This window comes from Patiria miniata, unplaced genomic scaffold (assembly GCF_015706575.1).
Source record: "Patiria miniata isolate m_02_andy unplaced genomic scaffold, ASM1570657v1 HiC_scaffold_2, whole genome shotgun sequence".
Classification (NCBI taxonomy): domain Eukaryota; kingdom Metazoa; phylum Echinodermata; class Asteroidea; order Valvatida; family Asterinidae; genus Patiria; species Patiria miniata.
Window position 1 is genome coordinate 18,262,930 of NW_024037058.1, and position 24,767 is coordinate 18,287,696.

A 24,767-nucleotide genomic window follows, 5' to 3' on the forward strand; every position below is an offset into this window, starting at 1 on the left:
GGGGCACGTCCACATGCGCCAGCCGGGGCATTCACGAGAAATCCCTCCACATCAGATCATCATAGTGATGATCGAAAATTTTCAGTAGCTGAGAATGTCGTTTGGGCTACTTGAATGATAGGGGAAATCATAGGTTTGTTTTTAGTTCTCACGGTGGAACTTTTGGGACCGCAATGGAAATCACACCAACAATATTGCATCAAAAGCCACAACCTCCTTAAACTTCCCGAGACGCAACCTCAAAGTTCGCAATTAAGGTAAACAAGCTTCCCGAATCTATTGTAGAGGTTTGCAACCCTTCAGAGTTTAAGCAGATTCTAACTACATGTACTAATGGGACTTCAAGGTCAAAATAGTAGGCTACGCATGCCATCCACAAGTTGCGAACCCAACAATGTGCCGCAGTCTTCAACATTATCAGTGAAGTTGGCGCAGAGCTTGGAACTTGGAAGAAGAAGGAAATACATTTTTAAAACTTTTTGCGTTATCCCCGCTTTTTCCTCTGCATGGGGATTTTCTAAGTTTTATTTTTAATTTTTTTATACGATTTTTGATAAATTTTGATGTGTTTTGTTAAATCTCAACTTATATTCAAACTGTATCATCATTGTGTGGAAATTGCAAATAAATCAAATCAAATCAAATCAAAAACTTGAAAGTTGAAGTATGCATGTCACCGTCCTAAAATCAATACATGTACAACTTCTTTATAGGGCGCCATCTAGATCTGTTATCAACATAGAGCTATTATACAGCTCTATGGTTATCAAGCAAAAATCGCACGTGCGACCGATCGATTCGTCGTACGTACGTACGTACGTCGTGCAAGCTTTGCGTGCAAGCAGCCAAGTAGCCCGAGTGACAGGTGAGGTCAGTGCTGCAGCTGTTAATGATTGTATTTTTGTGTAATTGTGGTTTTAAAACTAAAAATGGATCTATTTTCCGATCGAAATAACTTATGTATTTAGAACTATGCCTTTGCATGCCTTTACTACTAACTAACAGAAGAGACATCGAAGACAAAGCTGCATGCAAGGTTCACCGGCCTTCAAGGGAAAAGTTGCCCATTTTCCGGACAAAAAAGTCATATGGTTCAACTTTAAATGGCGATCGTGAAGTGTAGGGCCCCTGTTTTGTTTTGATCAAATTAGAGTCAAAAATGTTTTTTATGGCTCAAAAATCACTTTTACAATCAAAAGCTGACTTTTCTCAATTCTAATGACACCCGTTTTGCAATTTTGAACAGATTCTTGGGGTAGAAATCACGATTTTCCTGCGCGGTTTGTGCCTTGCGATTCAGCGTGCCGTGCGTGCACACAGTACATCGTAGTCCCATAAATGTGACGGTAATACTGGACTACCTCCGTATTAACCGTCACAAATCCACATGTGGTATTTGGACGGAGAGTCCGTTGCTAAGGTAGTAAGGGAGCCGAACAGCAATTCCAAATCGCAATTATTTTTTCACTTTATACTCATACAATACCGTCTACAAGTACAACTGCTAATAATATCAACAAAACGTGAAACTCGGCACCTTCAGAGGTCTAGTTATCTTGTAATTTCGAGTTGAAATCGGATGACTTTTGCAGCCATTTTTCAAGAAAGCGTTTTGTTGCATGACGTCATGGGTTGTGATAAATCGCGCCCTCACTAGCTTGCATCAAATTTTGACAATGTGCATTGGTACGGCTGTTGCCTGTCATTCAGTTTTGGTCAAAAGTACATGTATCACATGATGTATGTACGTATGCAGGCGATCCCCGACCCGTTACCACGTGCATACGTACGTATTTTGATAGAGTTGGAATCATAAATTGACCCTGTCAATCATCTTAATATTATCCTTGAAAAAATGTGCACAGCGCAGCACTGATGGTCCCAGGCTCAAGGCTGAAGGTGACATCATCGACAAGATGACCAATCAGAGAACAGGACGGCCTACAGTGGCCCAGAGCTGTCGAACCGGGCTGGGATTCTTGAGGTTTCTTGCCGAGAGCAAGCGGGGTGATGTTGACGACAAGGAACAGATGAAGACAGTTTTCTTGAAAGAGTACAAGCCGAGGCTTGAGAAAGGAGGAGCAGGTATAAATGCATCAAATTTTATTTTTTTGTATTATTTTTTAACTTTAGTCTTGCTGGTTGTGACAAAAATAGTTCCTAAAAAGTGCACAGAGAACACAGAGGAAACTTTCAATTCAATGTTGGGTTTTGCCCTTCACTGACGTTTAAACACTGTATACTCAGTGTGTTATCCCTTCAGTGAAAGAAAAAAATCACTCGGGTGGGACTCGTACCCATGACTTCCTATTTTCGAGTGCAAATGTCTACCACTTGACCACCGAGTTTACCAGGAGCAGCTGACTGGTTCGAATCTGATGTAGCAGCGGTTCACCAAGTGATTTTTTTTGCACTTTTCACTCGGGAGGTATTACCTCCCGAGTGAAAAGTGCAGTATACTCATGTTGAGTATACAGTGTTTATACGTCGGTGAAGGGCAAAACCTAATATTGAATTTACATCACCCTGAAGCAAATTCCATCTTATGAATAGGAAACTTTCACTTTTTTACGTAGGAGGAATGTAGAAACCGGGGAGTCAGGTTGGCTCAGTGGTTACTTTCCTCGCCTTCCACCGCTGTGGTGGGGTTCAATTCCTGCCCGGACCACATGTGGATTGGGTTTTCAGTCCCTGCCTGATTCCGTGGTTTTTCCCAGAATATTCTTATGTGGTTTTCCTCCCACCTCTAAAACCGTAATTTCTTCTCATTAGGGAGGTTTCGCAAGCGAACGGATACGCTTACAAATACAATGTACGTTTAGCTATCCGTATCCGTTTTTTACTTACGTGTAGCGAGCGAGATATGCGTGTCGTCTGCACGTATGACGTCATACGCCACTCACTATCCGCTAAACGTGCAGATGACACGCATATCTCGCTCGCTACACGTAAGTAAAAAACGGATACGGATAGCTAAACGTAAGTGTAAGCGTATCCGTTCGCTTGCGAAACCTCCCTATTGTCTTCTCTCTAAAGGTTTCTTCAGGCTTGCAAGCTACAGTGCCTAGGGAACTTTTTGAGGAATCCTTGGTTTCATTACTAGAGAGAAATAAACTTAATAATTTATGAGCGAAAATGCACAAAATGAGGCAGGGACAGAAAAGCCAATCCTCATGTTGGCCCAGGGAGTCGAAACCATGTCACAGGGGTGGAACTGGAAAGCAGCAATATGTACCATTGCACCGACCTGCCTTCTTATTATTCCTATTACTCCGTAGGCAATTTTGCTAGGATGCAACCTCAATCCTGCAAAATCCTCCAACTGCCTCCATTTAAAATTGCATACAGCCTCAATCCTTCAAAATCATCTGTTATTTCTTGAATGTGGTCCTTGGAAAGGTGACCACTGCCTCAATCCTGCAAAATCCTCCAGCAATCACTGTCAATATGTTGAGGCAAAGCCAGGGACATCCTGGAGCTGTGCAGAGTATAATCTAGGCCTACATTTATGCACGGCTGAGCACATAAACAACACAAGGTCCGGCCTACGACCTTGACCCAGTGCATCCTCCAAAATCAGCCACACATTTTTGCCATATAGCCTCAATCCTGCAAAATCCTCTATTTTGAAAATTTGGAGGATTTGGGAAAACATGGAAAAGAAGGACTTTCTGCAATGTAATGGTATTCTATTTCAAATTAACAAAAGTCAGAGTGCATTCTGCAACTTCATTTAGATTGTCTTTCTCCTTTATCTTGTTCATTGTATATTAAAGACAAACTTAAAGTTTCATGGGATTTTTTTTTCGTGTGAAAAGATTCCAGTGATTTTTTTCCCTGCAGGTTTTAATTTCTCGACCATCATCTACGCGCTGAAAAGCAACGGCAAGATCCGAGTCAAAGACGGCCGTGTGGAGATCTTAAAAGGTTTTGTCGCCGTGGATCAGTACGTGACCCTGAAGAAGCATGCCCTGGACCAGAAGGAACAGGCTAAGATCAGCGGTGGGGGTCTGATGAAGGGTGCGGGTCGGCCCGGGGAGGGCTCTGAACCGTATCCCTTCTACTGCGAGGAGTGCGGGGTCCATGGGAACTCACACCAGTCATTCAATGGTCACCTGCAAGGCATGCGACACCGGCAGCAGATGATCCTGAAATGCGTCAAGAAAAGCAGGTGGGATTTCTGCTTCATTTGGGATCCTTTCATTCAACGTCTTATTGTGTTTTGGATTCCTTAACCCCGCCCCCACCCTGCTTTATATTCTATGGAATAGCCCTTTGCACAGAATATCCCCTTGCACAGCAAGGGGATATGATATTATGCAAGCAGATTCGGCGATTAATTATGCAAAATAAGACCGCGTATTGACCTCGAGATTCTGACCATTCAGCGGACGCCTTCTATCAGGTCTTCCGTAACCCGTTGTTGTTTTACAAAAAAATGACGGCCAAAGTGACCAGTCAACAGCCAAGTCCACATTTCTAATCGAAATGACGTCGCAATTTCAAAAGTCGACTCCTATTGGCTGGTGTGCGAGGTCGCTTAAAATTAGTAACTGCTCGCATATATCAGACGTTGGATATGGAGAGGGCTCCATTGGACAACTGGCGGTATTCAGAGTGCCCCTTTTTAGTGGTGACAGAAAATGTGACAGAAATTTGAATGCCTTTGCCGCCTTGCCGCCTAGTTTTGGTTCAAGACTTGATTGGAATTTTGTTGCCTTATAATGCAGTCAGTCCCTGCAGCTGATTTCACGAAACTTTACGCAATGGAGAAACTCTGCAATTGCGTAAACAATTTATTGCGTAAGTTGTATGACATTTTCACTTATGACACATTTCATGAAGGTTTCATAGTGCCTAAGTCTGCGAATTGCGCAATAAATTATTTCTTAACTTGCGCAATCATTTTAGGTGGCGTAAGTTGTGGAGTAGCGACTGAAAATGACCAATTTTACAAGTAAATGGTGATCGTCGTGGAGCCTGTTACTGCACAACTTATCCATGTTGATACAAGACACTCACAGCTTCTTGTTTGAGGTACATGAATTGCCATTTTACTTGTGACAGAATTTTTAGAGTTGCTGCTCGATTATGAAGAAAGTCAGACAACATTTTTTTCAAATTGGTGGGCTGAGGTGATTTAACAATTGTTTCATGAAAGAACAACTTCATGCACAAACAGCCGTCGTAAATGCCGTATTATCCTCGTCCAAGATGTTTAGATTCTTTCAAACGCAGCTATGCCAATTTTTGTGAAATCATTCGTAAGTTTAACTGCGCTATAAATTTGTTGTGTAAGTCCTACACATGGCGCAAGCTACGCACTTTTCATGAAATCGGCTGCTGGCAAGCACAGCCAAGCCATTGTGGCAGTAGAGGGCGCTACCAACGAGATGAGTCAAATCCAGTCTTGGGAATGTTAGCATTCAGACCACAGAAATTCCAAGCATACCTCATGTGTACTCTACTCAAGCTAGTGCGCATGTGAGGTATGCTCAGAAATTCATGGGTCCGAGTGTCAAAGTAATTTTCCACAAGAATAGAGTTTGATATTTAAGTTATCTACAACGTTACAAAAGCATTGTACTTTGTGATATCAAGAAGAAATGTTTGATGTCTGTCAAAAATATTTCTGCTGTCGGGTAGTGTGACCAATTTCCTTTTCTTGTTGCAGTACATTCCAATTTGTTCATTTTTTGTAATCCTTCGGTTTTGTTTCTGATGTTTCCCTCGTGTCACTTTTGCTTGAACGTCTTAGGTCAAAGTTCATCGTGAACAAGAACAGCACCGAGGTGGTCAGTCAGCACGACGGAGATGAGGGGACTATTGCATTGAAGATGACACAGAACAACAGCCACAAAATCAGTGTCACCGTCAAGAATTCAAGGTGAGACTTGGCAGGTCATATATGTCACAAACAGAAATGTTTGTACTTTTCCGTAGAGGGATACACAAAGACCAATCAAGACCATCAGAGACCATCATCGGGGCACTTTTCCTTCAACACTTTATCCACAAAAACATTCAGTATGTCTATTTTCTGCACTGTTAAGATTCATAACAAGTTGAAGATAGAGAATGAATCATTGGTTCTGTGAACACATTTTAGACTAATGAAAGCATTATAAACATCGGTAATTAGGTAGACAAAACAAGCCACACCTGCATTTATACAGCCATAGATAGTGTGCAGCCAACGTCTTTGTACATTTGTTGTGCATTTGTACACACCATTCTGCGGTTTGATACATTTCTCATTCAAAACTACACTTCTAAATTACTCTAAAGGTTTATTTCTGGACCATCAACAATGCACGCGCACACATACTCAGGCTTTTAGTTGCCATTTAGTTATTAGGGCTCTTCCTTATTTTCACTAAGATTTGGGATATAATCAGATTTTATTTTGACTGCCTTCAAAATATTTCCTTGCCCCCACCCCCAGTTGCCCCCGAAGTTTTAGAGTCTGGCTCCACCACTGTCTATAGAGTGCAAAAGGAAGGGATAGGAACCTTACTAGCTCTTGTGAACTAGTCTGATTGCAAAATAGAAGTCAACATGACTTCAGAGGATAAGGTGGACGTAGTATAGTGGAGTCCACAAGGAAAATAAGTTGAGAGAATTTCATGGGCTTTTCCAACCATTTGGCATGTTTGGTGAATAATAATAAACAATTGGTGACATTTCACATATTCACTGCTTTTCTGTGTCTGCTTTGTCGGGTAGTGATGTGAACACCATTGCGTTCCTGTCGTGTGTGTTTCTGAAAGTGCAGCCAGCGTTTATCTTGACTGACAAGTACGATGTCACTCAATCCAAACGAGTTGTACATTTGAAACCTGGTAAGTTAAACCTCAACAAGGACGTCTGGCTAACAATGAACAAACAAAACAAATAAAGTGTTACATTTTTGCCAATATTTAAGCTTTTCCATTGGCAAGTACTAACATTTGAACTTGAGGTTAGATAAAAGGGTCTTCGCAAACTCTACCCAAAATTGTGTGGTATAAACCTCATTGTCCCAACCCGTCTTCCTTCTAAGATCCGCCACAATTTATAATTTACATAATGCTTGATGCCACGTGAAACTTGAAAGTATGTCGAAATGGAAATACTGGAAAAAATAGGAAAATGCTACAAGTTGTTCTAAAACAATGACCACACATAATATATAAAGATTTAGGAATAGTTTTGGGTTTCAGAAGTAATTTATCAAGACTCAGGAACTGAAGAAAAAAATATGTGAAGCACAAAGTAACAGACTTAAGAAAATATGAGAAGGAATTCTCAGTCAAAAAATGCTTTAAAGGAGTTAGGGCTAGTACAATATTACACCAATAAAATACTTTTGAAATGATTTATCACTATGATAATGTTATCCTAGGAGTGTTGTGATATTTACAGCATTCAAAGAGCGCCCCTCATTTTGGAAGTGATTGTTCCAAGTTTGACCTGAGTTTACAGCCCCGGTTTGTTGACCATGCAGGGAGTGAGTACAGCCTACAGGTGGCCGTTGAGAGTGACTCTGTGGGAATCCTGAGCAGTCCATTGATATTTGCCTTCAAGGACGTCACATCTAACGAGGTTGGTCCAAGTTTTGAAAGAAAAAAAGAAAGAAAAGTTTGAGCAGGATGCAATTTCTAGGTTTTTTTTGGGGGGGGGGGGGCTTTGGATCTACTCACTTCTTTGGACTTCTCACGATTTTTTGGGTGGAGCACCAGTATGATATTTTTGATGTCCGAAGTTCTAACCTCGGGGTGAGATTTGGCAGATATTTTTCTGGTTTCAGGATTTTTGTTAGGAATAATTTCAGGATTTTTTTGGTCCGGATATTTTCTGTTTTCAGTAAAGAATACTTCTCAAGGTGTTACCATATTAGGGTGTTAACACCAATAAAAGGTCATATAGAACAAAAGAAATGGGGATTTTCAGGGGCGTCTTTAGGCAAATACAAAGGCATACCATAGACCCTACATCGCTCTGGGGCCCTCAGCAACCCTCAAACCCTCTGCCGATATTTTTGTTGATTTTTCATTTTCCTCCCAATCTCACCCCTGTAACCTACGTAGTCTATTTCTTTGTTCAGAAAAAAATGGATTAAAAGTGATCCAAGTCTGTTACCTCATGGTTCCCTGGTAAATTCTTTTGAATTTTTTTTGGGGGGAGGGTTTTTTTTTTTTTTTATCATTTTCTTTTTTTTGGTAACAAGTATGTACTGCATGAAATGGAAGTTGTTGCATCCTTAACGATAATATATATATTCTTGGTTTGAATTTCTCCTAATAGGTGTTTCATATTCTTCGATTTGTGACCGTGGAGGTGACCAGCAAGATAGCTGAAGATCTACCGCCCTCTGTGCCCTACCAGCGCCCACCGAGAATATCCAGACGAGAACCCAAGGGAGAGATCGTCGATGGTGTCCCCCTGCCGCGGTGAGTTCATGTGACCTTTGAACTATGACCTGAATCTGGATTGATGAATGACTTTACGTCACTTGGAAATTTCCCCCCTGCCTTCTATTATTTTATATTTTGTGAAGATTATAAATACAGCTATTTGTTGACTTGTTGCCAAGTGGTTAGGGTTTGTGACTCATGATTTGAGGGTCAGGAGTTCGAATCCAGCTGCTGGACCATGTGTTGTGTCCTTGGGCAAGCCACTTTACCCCCACTTGCCTCTCTCCACCTAGGAGTATAAAAGGGGCAGTGTGGCCTAGTGGGATAGGGTTCGTGACTCATGATCAGAGGGTGAGGGGTTCGAATCTAGCTGTTGGCCATGTGTTGTGTTCTTGGGCAAGCCACTTTACCCCCACTGGCCTTTCTCCACCTAGGATTGTAAATGGGTACTGACATTAGCTGGGGAGTAACCTGTGATGGACTAGCATTCCATCAAGGAAAAAAATAGAAATGTTCTTTGCAGTTTCATGCCAAGAAAACGGGGGAAAAAAGGGACGCAAAATTAAGCATGACGTGCCATATTGGATTAAGACTGACCCATGGCTGGGTAGCTAAGTTTGTAGAGCACTGGAAGGGCATGCCAGAGGTCTGGGGTTAGAATCCAGCATTAGAGATTTTTTTGTAAATTCCCTTGAGTTTTACATTTAGTGATTTCTCGTTTCCATACAGAGATTTGAATCAAGATATGTATTGATTATTTTTATTTGATTTTTCCAGATCATCAAAGAGCAAACTCAAACTGAAGGAAATCAAGCGGTACTCGATACCAAACCATCTTCGTTGGATGCTGAACAACAAGAACCAAGTGGAAGAAGTCAAGTAAGTCTTAAAGCTGCCTCACCGGGACCAGACCAGGCTTGGTTTTGCTCATGTACCACACAGTAACAGTCAGGGCCTCAGACTTGATGTCTGTGGTGGAATCCTTAAGGGGTGGGTTTCAGTCCATCCAGAAAATGGTGAGACTTTCTTTGAAGAGCGAAGCCAGGACTTGAACACGTTGGCATATTTAGGGGGCCATGGTACCATGCCCCCCTCCCCCCAATGTGTAAATAAAAATAGGTGTTATCAGCAGAGCCTCACTAGAGGGAGTGTGTGGGAGTGGGTTTATACCCTTTTTTAGTTGTTTGTTGGTAAAATCGTCCTGTTGACAAATAGTGTGTTTATCGCCAAATATGGCCAAGTTCGGGCAAAGACCATTAGTCGACTAGTGGTTGATTTGTGACGTACCTTACGCCTGCGCACTGATAGCAACGTGCGAACGTCTCTAGTCAAACGCTGGTCAAAATGTCAAAACTTCTGGATCCTGGCTCTCTGCTAGCATTATGAATGTGCGCGGCTGTTGGTTACCAGCGATGCAACCAGCCCCAGTAGGTTGGTTCCAAATAGTTGACTAGCGTAGTCAACCACCGTCGACTAGACAGAGTTTGGGCAAGCGTTAGTCGAACTATGGTTAACCATTGGTCAACTATAGTCAACTTGGCCTTAGCTGCAACAAAGAGTGCCACTTATTGTTTGATTTTGTCTATGACTGTCTGCTATGAACAGAGCCCCCAATATAGTTGCATGTGTCCAGCTCCCCCCCCCCCCTTCAGTTTTTTGATATTGTGGTGGGTGGTTGACCTGGAACTACATCATGGCTACCTTTCAGCATGAAGAGTCTGCTTTCCCCCCCTCCCCCCCTCCCCCCCTCCCCCCCCCCCCCATCAGCAAAATGCTGCATACGCCACTGCTTGAACACCTCGAGTAGATGTTGCGGGGCTATGCATGGACAGATGAGAACATGTACTTAAGTCATGTACTCTAAATTTCTGTGAACTTTGAGTGTTATACATATTGGAGCTCCTTGTGCATAGGCCACAGGCACCATATGCTGTTCCAGCACGGAATCCATATTGCATTGTCTAGGACTTGGGCAATTAGAACAGGCATGCAGTGTGTTCTTGGATCTGCTGATTTCCTCTTTTTTTTCACTTATGGGTGGCTAGTGCGTAAAGCGCTTGCCTCTCACCACTGTGGCCCTGGTTAGTTCCCAGCTAGGACCATATGTGACCCGCTCTGCAAAAATGAGTCACATGTCTCCAAAGCCACTTTTGAGCTAAAGGTCTTTGAAAGAATGTTGCACAGTGTTTAAGCAATTGGAATCCTCAACATTTTAAATTCTACACAATGTCCATTTTCATCAAACCAAACTGTTGAGGATTCCAATTGCTTAAACACTGTGCAACATTCTTTCAAAGACCTTTAGCTCAAAAGTGGCTTTGGAGACATGTGACTCATTTTTGCAGAGCGGGTCACATATGTGAGTCGAGTTGTGCATTGGTTCTCTCCTATGCCTCAAGGGTTTTTCTCCAGGCCATCTGGTATTCCTCCCTCCGGAAAAATCAAACGCTTTCAATCTCTGCCTGTGCTCCTGGTCATATATCGGTCGTATGGCTGGCTGCCATAGGCGCCTTTACATGCCTGCGGCTCGGCCACGTTGTAGCCGCGTCCTTTGCAATTCAGCTTCTCAGCTGCTCATAAGGATGATTAGCCTCCCAAATTATTATTATTATTGTTATAATTATTATTTTGATTTTGTTGCTTCCCAGGTGCATTCCTGTTATAAAAACCTAGGAACATGCTGACAATGGGTGTAGCCATACTTCTGGATTGAACCCGAGATAAATTGTTCCTTTGTGAGGGAATAATTTGCAGAATTGTGTATGCATTCATTCATTTTTTTCTTCTCTTTGACCATGACTCAGGAAGGACATCCAGCCGGCCTTAGCCTGGTCCAACTACAGCCACAAGCTGTCCACCTTGCTGCACATTGAGGAATGTCAGATGGAGGTGGACATCAAGCGCTACGACATGAGAGGGGTCACCATGAAACAAGACAGCAGATTCCTCAGACTTCAAGTAAGCTGAAGGCCAAACACTGTAAACTCAGGCCACTGACTCGGACTCAGACAATTACAACCACATTGCAACAAGCTGACACTGGATGTAGCAGTAGCTCTGGAAAGCCTGTTTCATGCTAAGCTCCTTAACCCTAACCCCCTAGGCCCTTTTGGCTAGGAGCCATCCTCAATCCTGCAAAATCCTCCAATTGTCACCTTGCAAAAATTTGATTCAGCCTCAGTCCTCCAAAATCATCTGTTTGTTGTTGAACATGTTCAGTGGAGGGATGACCACTGCCAAAGTCTTTCGAAATCCTCCAACAATCACTGTTAATGGGTTGAGGCTGTGTCTGTGACATCCAGAAACAGTGCGGACGATATCCAGTTTAACGTGGGCCTCAACTATGTGTGGCTCTACATAAACAATACAGGGCACAGGCTAAAACCTCAAAATCATGTATCCTCCAAAATCAACGGATACTATTTGCCATTCAGCCTCAATCCTCCAAAATCCTCCAAAACAGCCTGGTTGATGTTTGAGGATTGAGGAGGGTTAGGGTTTACAACTTTGGAGGGGGGGGGGGGGGGTTCATTCTATAAATTTAGGGTCCATGGTGTGACATTTTTCCTGTCCCTGTTACCTTGGTACTTTGTAATATACCATTCAAGTATCATTAAGAATAACCTCAAAATACTTTTTTTATTTGTTGGGTAGGTACTTTGCTATGCATGATCACTCTTGGAGTACAACTGCATCAGAACTATAAAGTCATTGATGTCGGATGTAGCATGGACATTTTTTTTGACAGCAAAAAAAGTGAACCCCAAATGTATAGAATGACTTGGATAACAAGGGGTGGAAAATTCACTTAGGAAAGCCAGCTAGGGAGATTTTGCTTCCAAACTCATCACCACAGTGTTCCCTGAAATGTTGCTGTTGGTATTGAAAGGCTAAATTCTCCTTTTTCTTGCAAAATTCCAAACTTGTTTCTATCTTGAAAAAAACCCTAAAACTTGAGTGACCTGGAATATGCAAACTGTTTTAAAACCCTAACTCTCCCTAGCGTCTTTTACTAGGAACTGGACCAAGTCCATCAAAATCCATCAATCACTGTGCGTCCAATACAAAACTGCACATGACATAATGATTGACATGATGACTGACGCACTGGTTGACATTCATGGACTTGCTACACATGGCTTTTATCACAACAGCAGTACAGGAAGCTAGGCAAAATCAATCGGATACCCCTAGCACTGCTTCGGGGCATTAGGCCCCAGTCCATCATAACTCCATCAATATTTAGTCACGCCAGGCCTCCTGGACCAAGTCCCCCAAAATCCACCAAAATGATGGGGGGGGGGATGGATTTTGATGGAGAAGGGGTGGTTAGGGTTAAGTTAGATTGGTGTTGCAATCCTAGAAAATCTTTCCAAAGACAACAGAGACAAATTTGGTTGTGATGAAAACACCAGGCCCTACAACAACAACAAAGAACTAAGGGCATGTATGTTATCACCATTGACAGATCCCAGGTCTTGCGGAGAATCGCCCCTCGGTTCTCAAGGGAGATCACCTCTTTGCTCGTCCCAGCGGCGACCCAGCAGGCAGCAAGACTTACAAGGGCTACGTCCACCGTGTGGAGATGGAGGAAGTAGTGTTGGGTTTCTCAAGGGAGTAAGTTCCTGTCTCTTTAATTAATTCCTGTTTTTTTGCATTAAAATGTTGGTAAAGCAGGATTGACTGGCTGTGATTGTTATGAAACCTGATAAAGCTATGCTTTGACTGTGGGAGATTGATATGCCAGCTGTTCCTACCAGTCACCTGCTTTTGTCTGTTGATGGAATTTGACTAGTCACATTGCTTACTGAAATATGATCTGACTGTTGGTGACTAGCCTGTGTAAAAGGCATGGCAGGGGAACAAGATTGAATTTCTGACTGTCTGTGACTGATCAAACAAAAAGAGGGTTAATAAGGTCTTGACTTCTGGTCACTGGCGATCTCACTTCAGACCGTGTTATCTCAAAAATGTTAGGATTGATTGGAATACATGTACTACAACCCTTTGTCCTATCATTTGTTCTTTCCAGATTGACAGACAAATTTGCCAAGGGTCTGAAGTTTGACATTGAGTTCACCTTCAACCGTCTGCCCCTGCGCTTCCAACACAACGCTTTGGATGACGCCTCAAATCACGATATCGGAAGGGTGCTGTTTCCCTCCAAGACTGACATTGGGACAAAGAAGAGACTTTGTGATGTGCCTGATGACATTGAGTAGGTCTTGGCTAATTTTGATTAACCCTAGCCCCTTGGCCCTTTTGACTAGGAAACCATCCTCAATCCAGCAAAATCCTCCAATTGCCACTGCGTAAAAATTGGATACAGCCTCAATCCTCCAAAATCATAGGCTGTTTCTTGAATTTGTTCAGTGGAGGGTGACCATTACCTCAATCCTTCAAAAATCCTCCAACAATCACTGTAATGGGTTGAGGCAGTGAGTGCCGATGACATTCAGAAGCAGTGCGGATGATGTCGAGCATAATGCAGGGCTCAGTTATGCATGACTGAACATAAACCGGGTACAGCCCACGGAATCAACACAATGCATCCTCCAAAATCAACCAACCCTTTTTTGTCATTCAGCCTTAATCCTCTATAACCACCTGGAGGATTTTGGAGGATTGAGGAGGGTTAGAGTTAATTCCGCCTCTTTTTAGTGTATCTTTATTTTGCTTATCAGACAAAATATGCCAGTACCCTTCAAATGGAGTGCATCAGAGAATGCAAACACCCATCTGCAATGACTCCAAAAGACTCCAAATGTTCCAGGTTGCACCTAACCAAACAGTTTCAAAAAATTTGAATTATGTTCATGAAAAGTTCATTTGTGACCGGTTTTAAGCATTGCTGTTTAAACACTGGCCGGTGATTTATCAGCTGTTTAAAACTTACAACATGAGGGGCTCTCGACCCATAGGAATGGGTAAACTGTCTCAGGTATTTATGAATACTGCTTCTTGCCCTTCAAGCTCTAGGAACTCATAACCCTAACTCCCAAGGCCTTTTTGCCAGGATGTAGCCTCACTCCTGCAAAATCCTCCAATTGGCCTCATGGAAAAATAGCATATTGCCTCAATCCTGCAAATTCCATTGAATATGGTCCATGGAGGGGTTACCACTGCCTGAATCCTGCAAAATCTTGCGGCAGTGACTGTCGATATGTTGAGGCTTGGCCAGTGACATCGTGGAGCAGTACGGAGGATTTCAAGCATAATCCAGGCCTATATTTATGCATGGCTGAGCAAAAACAACACAAGGTCTGGCCCAAGACCTTGACAAAGTGCATCCTCCGAAATCAGTAACGCACTTATGCCATGTAACCTCAATCCTCCAGATTCCTCCACTTTGGCAAAGAGGATTTTGAAGGATTCAGGGCGGTTAGTGTTAAAAAAAAAAAAAAGTATTAGCATGTACACTACCACAATACAAATTCCATAAAAATAATTACCCATCGTTTAATTTCAGGGAGTTTGCCAGACGATTCTTTGACAAGAAGCTTGCCAGTAACATAGAGCAGATCAAGGCGGTCCAGCATATCGTGACGGGATCCTCCCGCCCTGCACCATACCTCGTCTTTGGTCCACCGGGCACCGGCAAGACAGTCACCGTTGTGGAGTCAATCAAACAGGCAAGGCTTGTGATTAGACAACGGGATAACAGGGGAAAGGGCCAGTCATAGAGGGAGAAAGCTGACCTAGAAAATGGGCAAGAATTTATTGGAATACAGTAAACTCCCGTCAAGTCGAATCTCAAGGGAATGGATAAAACATTTGAGGCATCCGGAGTTCGAGTTAAGCCCGATTTGTCTATTGTCCTCTCATCTACAGGTACATGTATGTACATCAATGGCTCCCACTTTTTTTTTTTTGACCACAAGGTATTTATGAATGGTAATAACTATGTGCTTGGCAGGTATTAAACAAGTACGTTTAAAACCAGCTAGGGAGCCAGTTTTAAATGTACTTGTTTAAAACCGACCAAGCACATGGCTATTTTCACCAAAAAAACCTGATTAGATAAGTAGACAAAATTTAACAAGCAATGCCTCAAGGTTAAAACTTGAGGTACCTCACAAAACCTTGTAAAACCTCAAGGTGAACCTCAATGTGAACCTCAATGTGAACCTCATGGTAAACCTTAAGGTGGAACTCAAGGTGAACCCCAAGGTAAACCTCAAGGTGAACCTCAAGGTGAACCTCAAGGTGGAACTCAAGGTGGAACTCAAGGTGAACCTCAAGGTAGAACTCAAGGTAAACATCAAGGTAAACATCAATGTGAACCTCAAGGTGAACCCCAAGGTAAACCTCAAGGTGAACCTCAAGGTGAACCTCAAGGTGAACCTCAAGGTGGAACTCAAGGTGGAACTCAAGGTCAACCTCAAGGTAGAACTCAAGGTAAACATCAAGGTAAACCTCAATGTGAACCTCAAGGTGAACCTCAAGGTGAACCTCAATGTGAACCTCAAGGTAAACCTCAAGGTGAACCTCAAGGTAAACCTCAAGGTAAACATCAATGTGAACCTCAAGGTGAACCTCAAGGTGAACCTCAAGGTGAACCTCAAGGTGAACCTCATGTTTAATTTTGCATTCTGCTGTTACAAATTTAGGCCAAAACGAAGTTCTATTTTATGTCTTGGTCTTGTTCTTCAGGTTTACAGTACGATGCGCGGTAGTCGCATCTTAGCCTGCGCCCCTTCCAATAGCGCCGCCGATCTCATAGCAACCAGATTGTTGACTGGCGGGACGCCGGTTGCCAAGACAACCGTCATGAGACTGAATGCCCAGAGTCGTGATTGGAGAACGGTGGATGAAACGTTGAAGGTTTGCAGGACATGTCGAAGATCTGAACTCTAATAACAAGCAGAGTTATAAAAATGTGGCCAGCACCAATCCAACTTTTATATCCCATGGCTTTATTTTTAAATTGTTAAAAAACTTTAACCCAAACTACTTGAAATTAGTATACAAATATAACGTGGCTTCCGCCCTCTTTCATGTTGTTTGGGTGATGTTCAAACGTGTGCACTTCCCCTGTGCGATAGTTCCGTGATTGCTTAGTATAGTGCATGCGCAAGCACTATCGTATGTGTAACCCATGTGATAGTTGACTGCACATGCGTATTTACCCTGTGCATGAATCCTCGCATGCCTACTTGGTAAATAACAAAACTGGTGGCAGACAACCGAGTGTGAATGAACCGGTCAGAATTCGCTTCTCGCTCTTGTATGTATTAGGCATAGTAATTAGGATATTTAAAGAAATGTACATTCTTTTTGCGACATCATTGTGTACAGTCTGGGATTTCTGCATGAAAATGTTATTCTGAAAAGCATCTTCGTGCAGAATGTAAGTTGATTATTTGGTGTTCAAATTGAATGTTTTTCTTACATTTTTGTACAGGAGAAAGAGGTTTGCAACTATGACAAGCAGGGATCCAGAGACACATTCTACCCTCCAAAAGACGAACTCTTGGAGAAGAGGATCTTGGTCACAACGCTGTGCACAGCAGGCAGGTAATAAGAATGTTTTTCATAAAACAACCCAGTATTGCAGAACAAAGAACGGACCAGACTATTTCACAATTACTTATAATACTTCAATCCTCATTTAATAGCACTCCGCACAAATGACGTCAATTTTGCTGCGCGCCGTTCGCGCGCATGCCAGACAAACTTTGGAACAATCACACGCGCACATGCATGCACACCTGGCTGCATACATTCGAGAAGTTCATACAGCACGCTCGTCTGAGATCCGGGTACTTGCTTCTATTTTTAACATTAGTGTGGAGTGCTATTAGAAATTAAGAAATTCTTTAAGATAATATACAACATCTGCTTTTGCTGTAATTTTTAGAAAAGGACGGATTTGGGGGTTAGTAGTTGATAGCAAATATTGTTACACTGACATATTTAAAGTTTTGTTCAAAGAGATGCCGGAAAAAAAAAAAACAAGAAAAAAAATGCTGCTCTTGTAGTCTGGTTTCCTGGCACTACTTCAGATCAAACGGAGCAATTTATAGATGTTGGAAAATTGTCAGATCAGGGAACCAGACTAGCTGGCTTGCATCCGTTCACAGATGTGTAACCAATTGCAAACAAAATATGGACTAACTAAATCTGGTAAATTGAAGGCATTTGAAAAAAAGTCAGTTTTTTTTCCCAAAGATGGTCGACTGACCATTATTAGAAATTGATACCAAAAATCCACTTTTCTTGAAATTGACAGCACACCAAGTGCCATGATTTTACAGGATGCTTTAGACTGTCGTTCACTAACTGTCCAGTAAGGTATTTCATAATAATTTGGTAGTTTTGTTTTTTGCTGTTTGCAAAGAGTTGAATCATTAAAGTTGTCTGTGATTGTGTCTCTCACGCAGGCTTGCCACTGCTAAGGACTTCCCTTACGACCACTTCACTCACGTCTTCATTGATGAGGCCGGTCACGCTGTAGAACCAGAGGCCATTATATCCCTATCCAATCTCGTGAATCCAAACCACCCCCATGGAGGTCAAGTGGTACTGGCCGGTGACCCCAAGCAGCTGGGACCCATCCTCAGGTCACCGCTGGCCCTGGAACATGGACTAGGTAGGTACGGCAGCTGGCCTGCAACATGGACTAGGTGGGCACTACTGGCCCTGGAACGTGGACTTTTTGGGTACCTGTGGCAAAATTCACGAAATTCTGTGAAATGTATGTCATTGCTTGGGTCATGACACACAAGGCAATTTACGGGCAACTTGTTCTGGGCAATATCCAAGAAGAAAACAACAGGCAATTTTCTAATTCCATGTACTGTTTTAAGGAATTTGAAAATTGTTGGAAAAAAGTAGGTTGTTCTTCGTGATGAGGGTTCCTTTACCTTAGCTTGTGGTTTGGCCCTAAGATTGACGCAATGCTTTATTGCAATGCTTTAAAAAATGGAAAAACTGCACAAAATTCCATAAAGCCATCATTGAATAGCTCTTGCCATTTTGAAAACATTTTTTTCCTCTATCTTTCAATAATTAGGCGCAACTCTCAAAGGCTTTTGCCCTTTACTGGTAAACCAGCATCCTTTATAGCCTACCTCCTACAAAAACGGAATCCTACAAAATCCACCATTGTGCAGGAACCCAATTTTATGAGCTTGATACTTGTTTACATTTTATATACTTTAAACCCATATAAAGTAAGAGTGGTTCAACTCTACCTTCTTGAATCCTGCAAAATCCTCTGAAACATTTTTTTGGATTTTGAAGGATCTAGGAGTGTCAGGCTTAATGGCTATGACTGTGACTTTGATCTCCTTTCATTTTCACTGCTCAGGTCTGTCCCTCCTGGAGCGGCTCATGACGGAGTCCGCCCCTTACCAGCGACACGACGAGGAGCCGCATTACAACAGCCGCGTCCTGACCAAACTGCTGCGTAACTATCGCTCCCACCCCGCCATCCTAAAACTGCCCAATCAGATGTTCTATGCAAATGAGCTGGAGGTCCATGCAGATGAGGTGGTGAGGAACTCCCTGTGCGGTTGGGACAGACTTCCACAAAAGGTCAGGTTCTAATTTAGAACTTAATTACTTACTTATTTATTTATTTAGTATTTCGTATCTGGCTGGGATATGAAGAAGGAAATTGCAGTTAAGTGGTGGGAGAAAATCTCTGGCATGACATTCCAGGGAAAACGCACCAAATCAAGAAGGGACTGAAAACCCAATCCACATGTTGGCCCAGGCAGGATTCGAACCTGGGTCACAGCAATGGAAGGCGAGGAAAGTGACATCACACCACCCTGACCCCCAGCACTGTATAAAGGGTATTTTATGATGAAAAGTTTCCTCTTTACGCAAACAAAATGGCTTTTTGAAACAGAAAAGAGGTCTCAGGGTTTTTTTTTTTTTGCTGCTAAGCAGAAAGTTATATTCTGTAGTATTTTTAATACTCCAGCACATGTGCAAACTATATCGCCATTTTTGTTTTGATTGCATGAAAATCTACGGATTGTAGATATGGTTACCAATGCTCCCATAGACTTGTGTGCATTTATCTGTTGAGCTTATTTTCCCGACTGAAACTTGTCACATCTTGATGTGCACATGCACTGTTGGAATACAGACGTGACTTATTGACTGCTCTGAGTAGGCTACACAAGGCTGTCTAGAGTTCTTGGACACAGCATCTACTAACCATGGTCTCTCCTCTAACACCCATTTCCGATTTCTTTTCAATAGTCATGCCAAACTAACTTCTTCCAAACTTCTGAATAAATCATGGAAAATTTGACATTTGAAACAGCTAGGAGTGACTTCATTTAAAGAACGAGTGTTGTCCTTTGAAACAAATGGGTTTTAATGGAATGGCAAATCAAAGTTCCCTTGTCTGAAACTGAAATCTATTTGAGCCGACCTGAGTTTGTTCCCTAAATATGTGACTCTATATCACAAAACCAGTCTGAAGTCACAGCGGCCGTATTTTGAGATACAGTCTGTAATCAGAATTCCGATTTCGGTGTTAGAAGCTAGAATAATGAATGTTTTTACTTTCAATTAAGTTAATTTGTAAATTTCCCAAGGACTTCATTTGGGAAACTTCAACGACAAATTTATCGATTTTTCTTTCAAACTTTCCAAGATCCAAAAATTCGGAACTGAAAATACCTATACCTCTGTCAGATTTTGTTTGACTCTCATATTCCGTACATCACTACAAAGCTTATTCAATGTCCTTTCCAGTGAGCTTAAAATCCAAGTCTTTCAAACATTGGTCCAGAGACTGGTTTCGTGCTGGAGAGTCACATATTTGATTCAGTGCGACTCTTAAATGCCAGTCGGAAATGTGTGTGACACTGTACATCACCTGTTTCCCCGTAGGACTTTCCCATTTTGTTCCACGGGGTGGAAGGTAAAGACGAGAGGGAGGGACAGAGCCCCTCATTTTTCAACTCGGCCGAGGTGACGATCGTCGTGGAGTACGTGGAAGAACTGCTGGCCAAGCGAGGGGGGCGAAAAATCAAGGAATCAGACATTGGAATTATTTCACCCTATCGTCGACAGGTCAGTGAACTTTTAAACTTGATTTTCTACTTTTCTTGCTTGTTTTTATACTTTGATGCCTCCGTTGTAATGTCAGATCTGGTTTGGCAGTGTCTGTTCCTTTGCAAGTTGTTGCTTTTTGGTTTCTTTTTTTCTCTTCTTATTTTTTAAAAGGGGAGAAGTAGAAATAAAGTACAATTGTGCAAAATAGTGAAATTCAGGTTGGATGCTTTACAGGTTATCTTGCTGAATATCCTATAAGGAAATGCCTCTTAATTCTATTAATTTCCTTTTGGGGCATATATGCACTGCCTGAAGACACCACAGGATTATGTTCAAATTCTGGACTCCTAACTTATTGAGCAAAGCTTACTTGGAATACAGATGAGACTAATGTAAAACACCAAATAAAATTACTCCATGTGATATGCCCTGACATTATTTGCAAATGATCCACTACGTGGCACGGTAAATTTGTATGCTAAGTTTGCAAAATCTTTGACTTAGTTTAAGATCGCAAAGATTTTACATAATGAAAGAAAATCTTGAATTTTTTTTATCGCCAAGGTGCAAAAGCTGCAAGCCGTTCTGAAGAAGCGTCACCACGGCGACATCAAGGTCGGTTCGGTTGAGGAGTTTCAAGGTCAAGAGAGATTGGTCATCATCGTCTCCACGGTCCGCAGCACCAAACCAGAACACATCCAGATGGACATAGATTATAAATTGGGATTTGTCAAAAACCCTAAGGTTGGTTCATTATAGAATGACTTTACTGTTCATTCAATTTTTATCTTATGTCGTCCACATGGATACAACATTAATTTCCATGTAGGTGTCACTTGCACATGCATGGACTTGCACATGCATGTCACATGCATATCACATGAGTGTCACATGCATATCACATGAGTGTCATATGCATATCACATGAGTGTCACATGTATATCACATGACTGTCATGGGTCTTTCACTTGCCTGTTGCATGACTTTCACATGGTCCTCTCATTTCAGGATTAATATCTGTCTTATGATCTTCGTATCGACATGTCATGACTTTTGAACAGTTGTCACATGCCTGTCACATGACAGTGGCATGTTTTTTTCATGTAGCCTCCACATATATCGGCATGATGTTCCCAGAAATGTGAAATAACTTTTACATGAGTGTACAATTTTTGGACTGAACTGCAGAAGAACACCAAAAATGAAAAGGGCATTTTATATTTATCTGTTGTCTTCGAAGGCGCTTTTTTTCTTACATTCATTGTTTTGTCCTATTGCTGTTAGGTTATTGTTTACTGAAATTCTGCCCTTAAAAGTCTCTAATGTTACATGAATGTGGTTCTTCCTTTCAGAGACTAAACGTGGCCATCACTCGAGCTAAGGCACTGCTGGTATTGGTTGGTAACCCATACATGCTTAGCAAGGACGAATGCTGGAACAAGTAAGCAATTTTTTTTTACAGTAGTTTATTGGATAGGCAAGCCTGTGTCACTTTTTGGTGCAAGGACAAATGTTGAAGATTTCCTTGGTTTGACGTAACTAGTGTAAGGAGCAGCATGAAACATGTTTCAATGCATTGTCCTTGTTTACAAATTCAATAATAATAATCAGTGATTCTTGTATAGTGCCAAGTCTGTCAAAAACTGACGCTCAAGGTGCTTCACAGAAATACAAATAAACCAGTTAAAATTTAAAACAATGTAAAATTATACCATGAAAAACCTTTTTAAAAAAAATACAAGTACCGGTAGGTGTACATAATGTGCATTGTAAATTAAACTATTCATGCATTTTTTTCGTTTCTAATAATAACGCCACTCCAAATCCGAAGAAGAATGTTCAAAACCTAACCTGGAGTTTCTGCTCAGTGGATATTACACTTTTTGAGAAAACATTGAAAAACCATGCACGACCTATTGATCACGGAACATGATTAGAGACTTTAAAGGGCAGAATTTCAATAGCATTCTTTATTCAAAAAAACATTCAAATAACTTGTCGGTCACACCATGAAGTGAGGTATCGTGTGCACAAAGTCCAAAGACAATATGTCACTTCGTGGTGCACCCAACGAACTGATCATTGGAAATCACCTACACGTCTTGATTCCTTCTAAATGACAGCTAGCCTTGCGGAATAATTTCACAGGGTGTTTAGTACCAGTACGATCTGTAATCCGAGTGAGCCTTTCGATAATAATTTGGTAGGTTACTTTTGGGATAAATTAAAAACTTATTTGCTCCAAGGTTTCTGCGTTACTGCTTGGAGAATAACGCCTACACTGGATGCCACTTTGAAGAAGATGAAGATGCCTTGGAAGATATTATTCAAAAGCTGGACACCTTGAAACTCAGCGATCTGGGTGAGTTAGAGAAACAAAAACAAACCCAGAAACTCTACTTTCCCCCCTTCTACATAGTGGTTCATAGCTTGAGGTTATGAACATTTGTCACAAGTTCACTGGAGTCGTGAGTAAAGTTAGTAAATCTACAGAGCAGGCCCGGGATGGGGGGGGATGGGGGGTATATAACCCCCACTTTTTGACCTGGGGGATGGGCTATGAATCATCAACCCCTGCCCCCCACTTTTTCGTGATGAGAAATTGAAAAAATGCGAAGGAAACTGTGCCAAATAATGTGTCCATTGCGTGTGGAAGCCAGTTATGTACGAACATGCACATGTAGATGACATCGTCGTGTCCGTAAGTTTCAGAATGTCAAAAGGTCATACCTCACTGAAAACAACCCAGATGTACACATAAAGTCTAGGGACATCGAGAATCGGAGATACGACACAAGATACGACCTTGTTGAATGGACCGTATTCGCGCGAGATATGACTTTGTTGCAGAATGGAGTTACGACCTTGTTGCCATGACGCGACGACACGACTGTAGAAAAATTTGAAACCTTGCTTAACTCTAATTCCATATACCTTAAATTTTGTATCCATTCTCTTGAGATTCGACTTAACAGGACTTTTTGTTCTGAATTTGCGAATATCATCAAGTCATTTTTGTGTTTGTAGTGGACAAACCTGAAGTCAGTGAGGACCAAGGAGTCAGTGCAGTCACCGAGCAGCTTGATCCTGAATGGAAAGGGGACTTGTGAGCTGAGATGATGGTGTCAATCTGTCCGTCCGACTGCAGTGAGATACTTGTAACATCAAGATGCCCATCGGGATTTCACAGCAGGGTTTGAATTTTCATTTTCTTAGACCAGTTTGCGCCTGTATTATTTGAACAAGAAAGGAACGAGGCGCGGGATTACTTTTCACTTGACCTCAAGCCAGGCGGGTTGAAGCCATCACCCTCGGGCAGCACACTCATATTTCCGGCCTCGCTTGCTGCGGGCGGGTCGCTGACAGATATTTCCGGCCTCGCTCCCTGGGTGTTAATCCGTCATCCGTTCCCAATACCGCAAAACCTTTGGGTGTATACACGTCATCCGGCGTGAACTGAATAAAGGCACTTAGGAACATTTGCAATAACCCGGAAACATATCTACTGATTTAACAAGAAAATCCTTGCCCGAAGTGAAGATAGGACTGATACCAAGTACCCTGTGAAATTAGTCCAATTGAAATGAAATCATTTGGAAGAAAACGATCATTGATGTGCCCACGGGCACAGTTTTCTTTACATCAATGGAATCCAGTTAGGAGTGCCCCAAAAATTGTGAGCCCGTTTTCCCTTTAGTCTCAAAATTGTAGAGTAACCACTGAGCTGAAACTTAGTTGTTATGCGCTCTTCTTAAGATTTTGAGCAAAAAAATATGCTGCTTCAAGCGAGGGAAACGTACAAAAAGCAAATGAACCTATGTGCCTTAAAACACTTGCCAGTCAGGCAGGGAAGTCTGAGAAAAAAAAATTCCCCGAAAATTTTAAATTCTGCCAAATGAGATCTTTTTCCAATTTTCAAAACACTTTTATATTTTTATCAGGGCAGAGTTCAACCTGAGTCAAAGAATTCCTGTCCTTGCAGTTTGTCATCCCATGCAGCTTGTAAATACTTTGCAAAGACTCTTATACTTTTTACTCAATAAGTTCTCATTTTTTAAAACGAATGTAGTGTTTACGTAATTGTTAAACTAACCCTAACTCCCTTGCCTTTTTTGCTTTGAAAATGCTTCAATATGTCAAAAAATGCATAAGTTGGACGATGTACAAAAATGTACGACATTTGGCCCTCGACACTTTTGTTAAAGTGGTCATAATCCAATCAATTTGCTGCAAAAGAAGGGTCAGATATTTGCATATTTGGGTAGTTTGGGTTTTTAAAGAATGGAACCGAGCAAATTTTGTTCAGATTTCTTCTTATCCTGTACAGATTTTTCATTGCTTCATTTTACC

General features: G+C 41.8%; 1 protein-coding gene across 1 annotated transcript; it reads left to right on the forward strand.

Moving 5' to 3' along the window:
- Positions 1–768: 768 nt before the first annotated feature.
- On the forward strand, positions 769–24,273 carry LOC119726753 (putative helicase MOV-10). Its single transcript, XM_038198595.1, has 21 exons — positions 769–870; positions 1,866–2,085; positions 3,844–4,171; positions 5,759–5,887; positions 6,727–6,842; positions 7,487–7,584; positions 8,287–8,432; positions 9,174–9,275; positions 11,201–11,354; positions 12,865–13,013; positions 13,429–13,614; positions 14,866–15,028; positions 16,050–16,220; positions 16,801–16,913; positions 17,780–17,988; positions 18,709–18,935; positions 20,253–20,435; positions 20,982–21,161; positions 21,770–21,858; positions 22,664–22,779; positions 23,445–24,273. Exons 2-21 carry the CDS (start codon positions 1,917–1,919, stop codon positions 23,525–23,527), a joined length of 3,111 nt encoding a protein of 1,036 aa, XP_038054523.1. The 5' UTR covers positions 769–870; positions 1,866–1,916; the 3' UTR covers positions 23,528–24,273.
- The last annotated feature ends 494 nt before the right edge of the window (positions 24,274–24,767 follow it).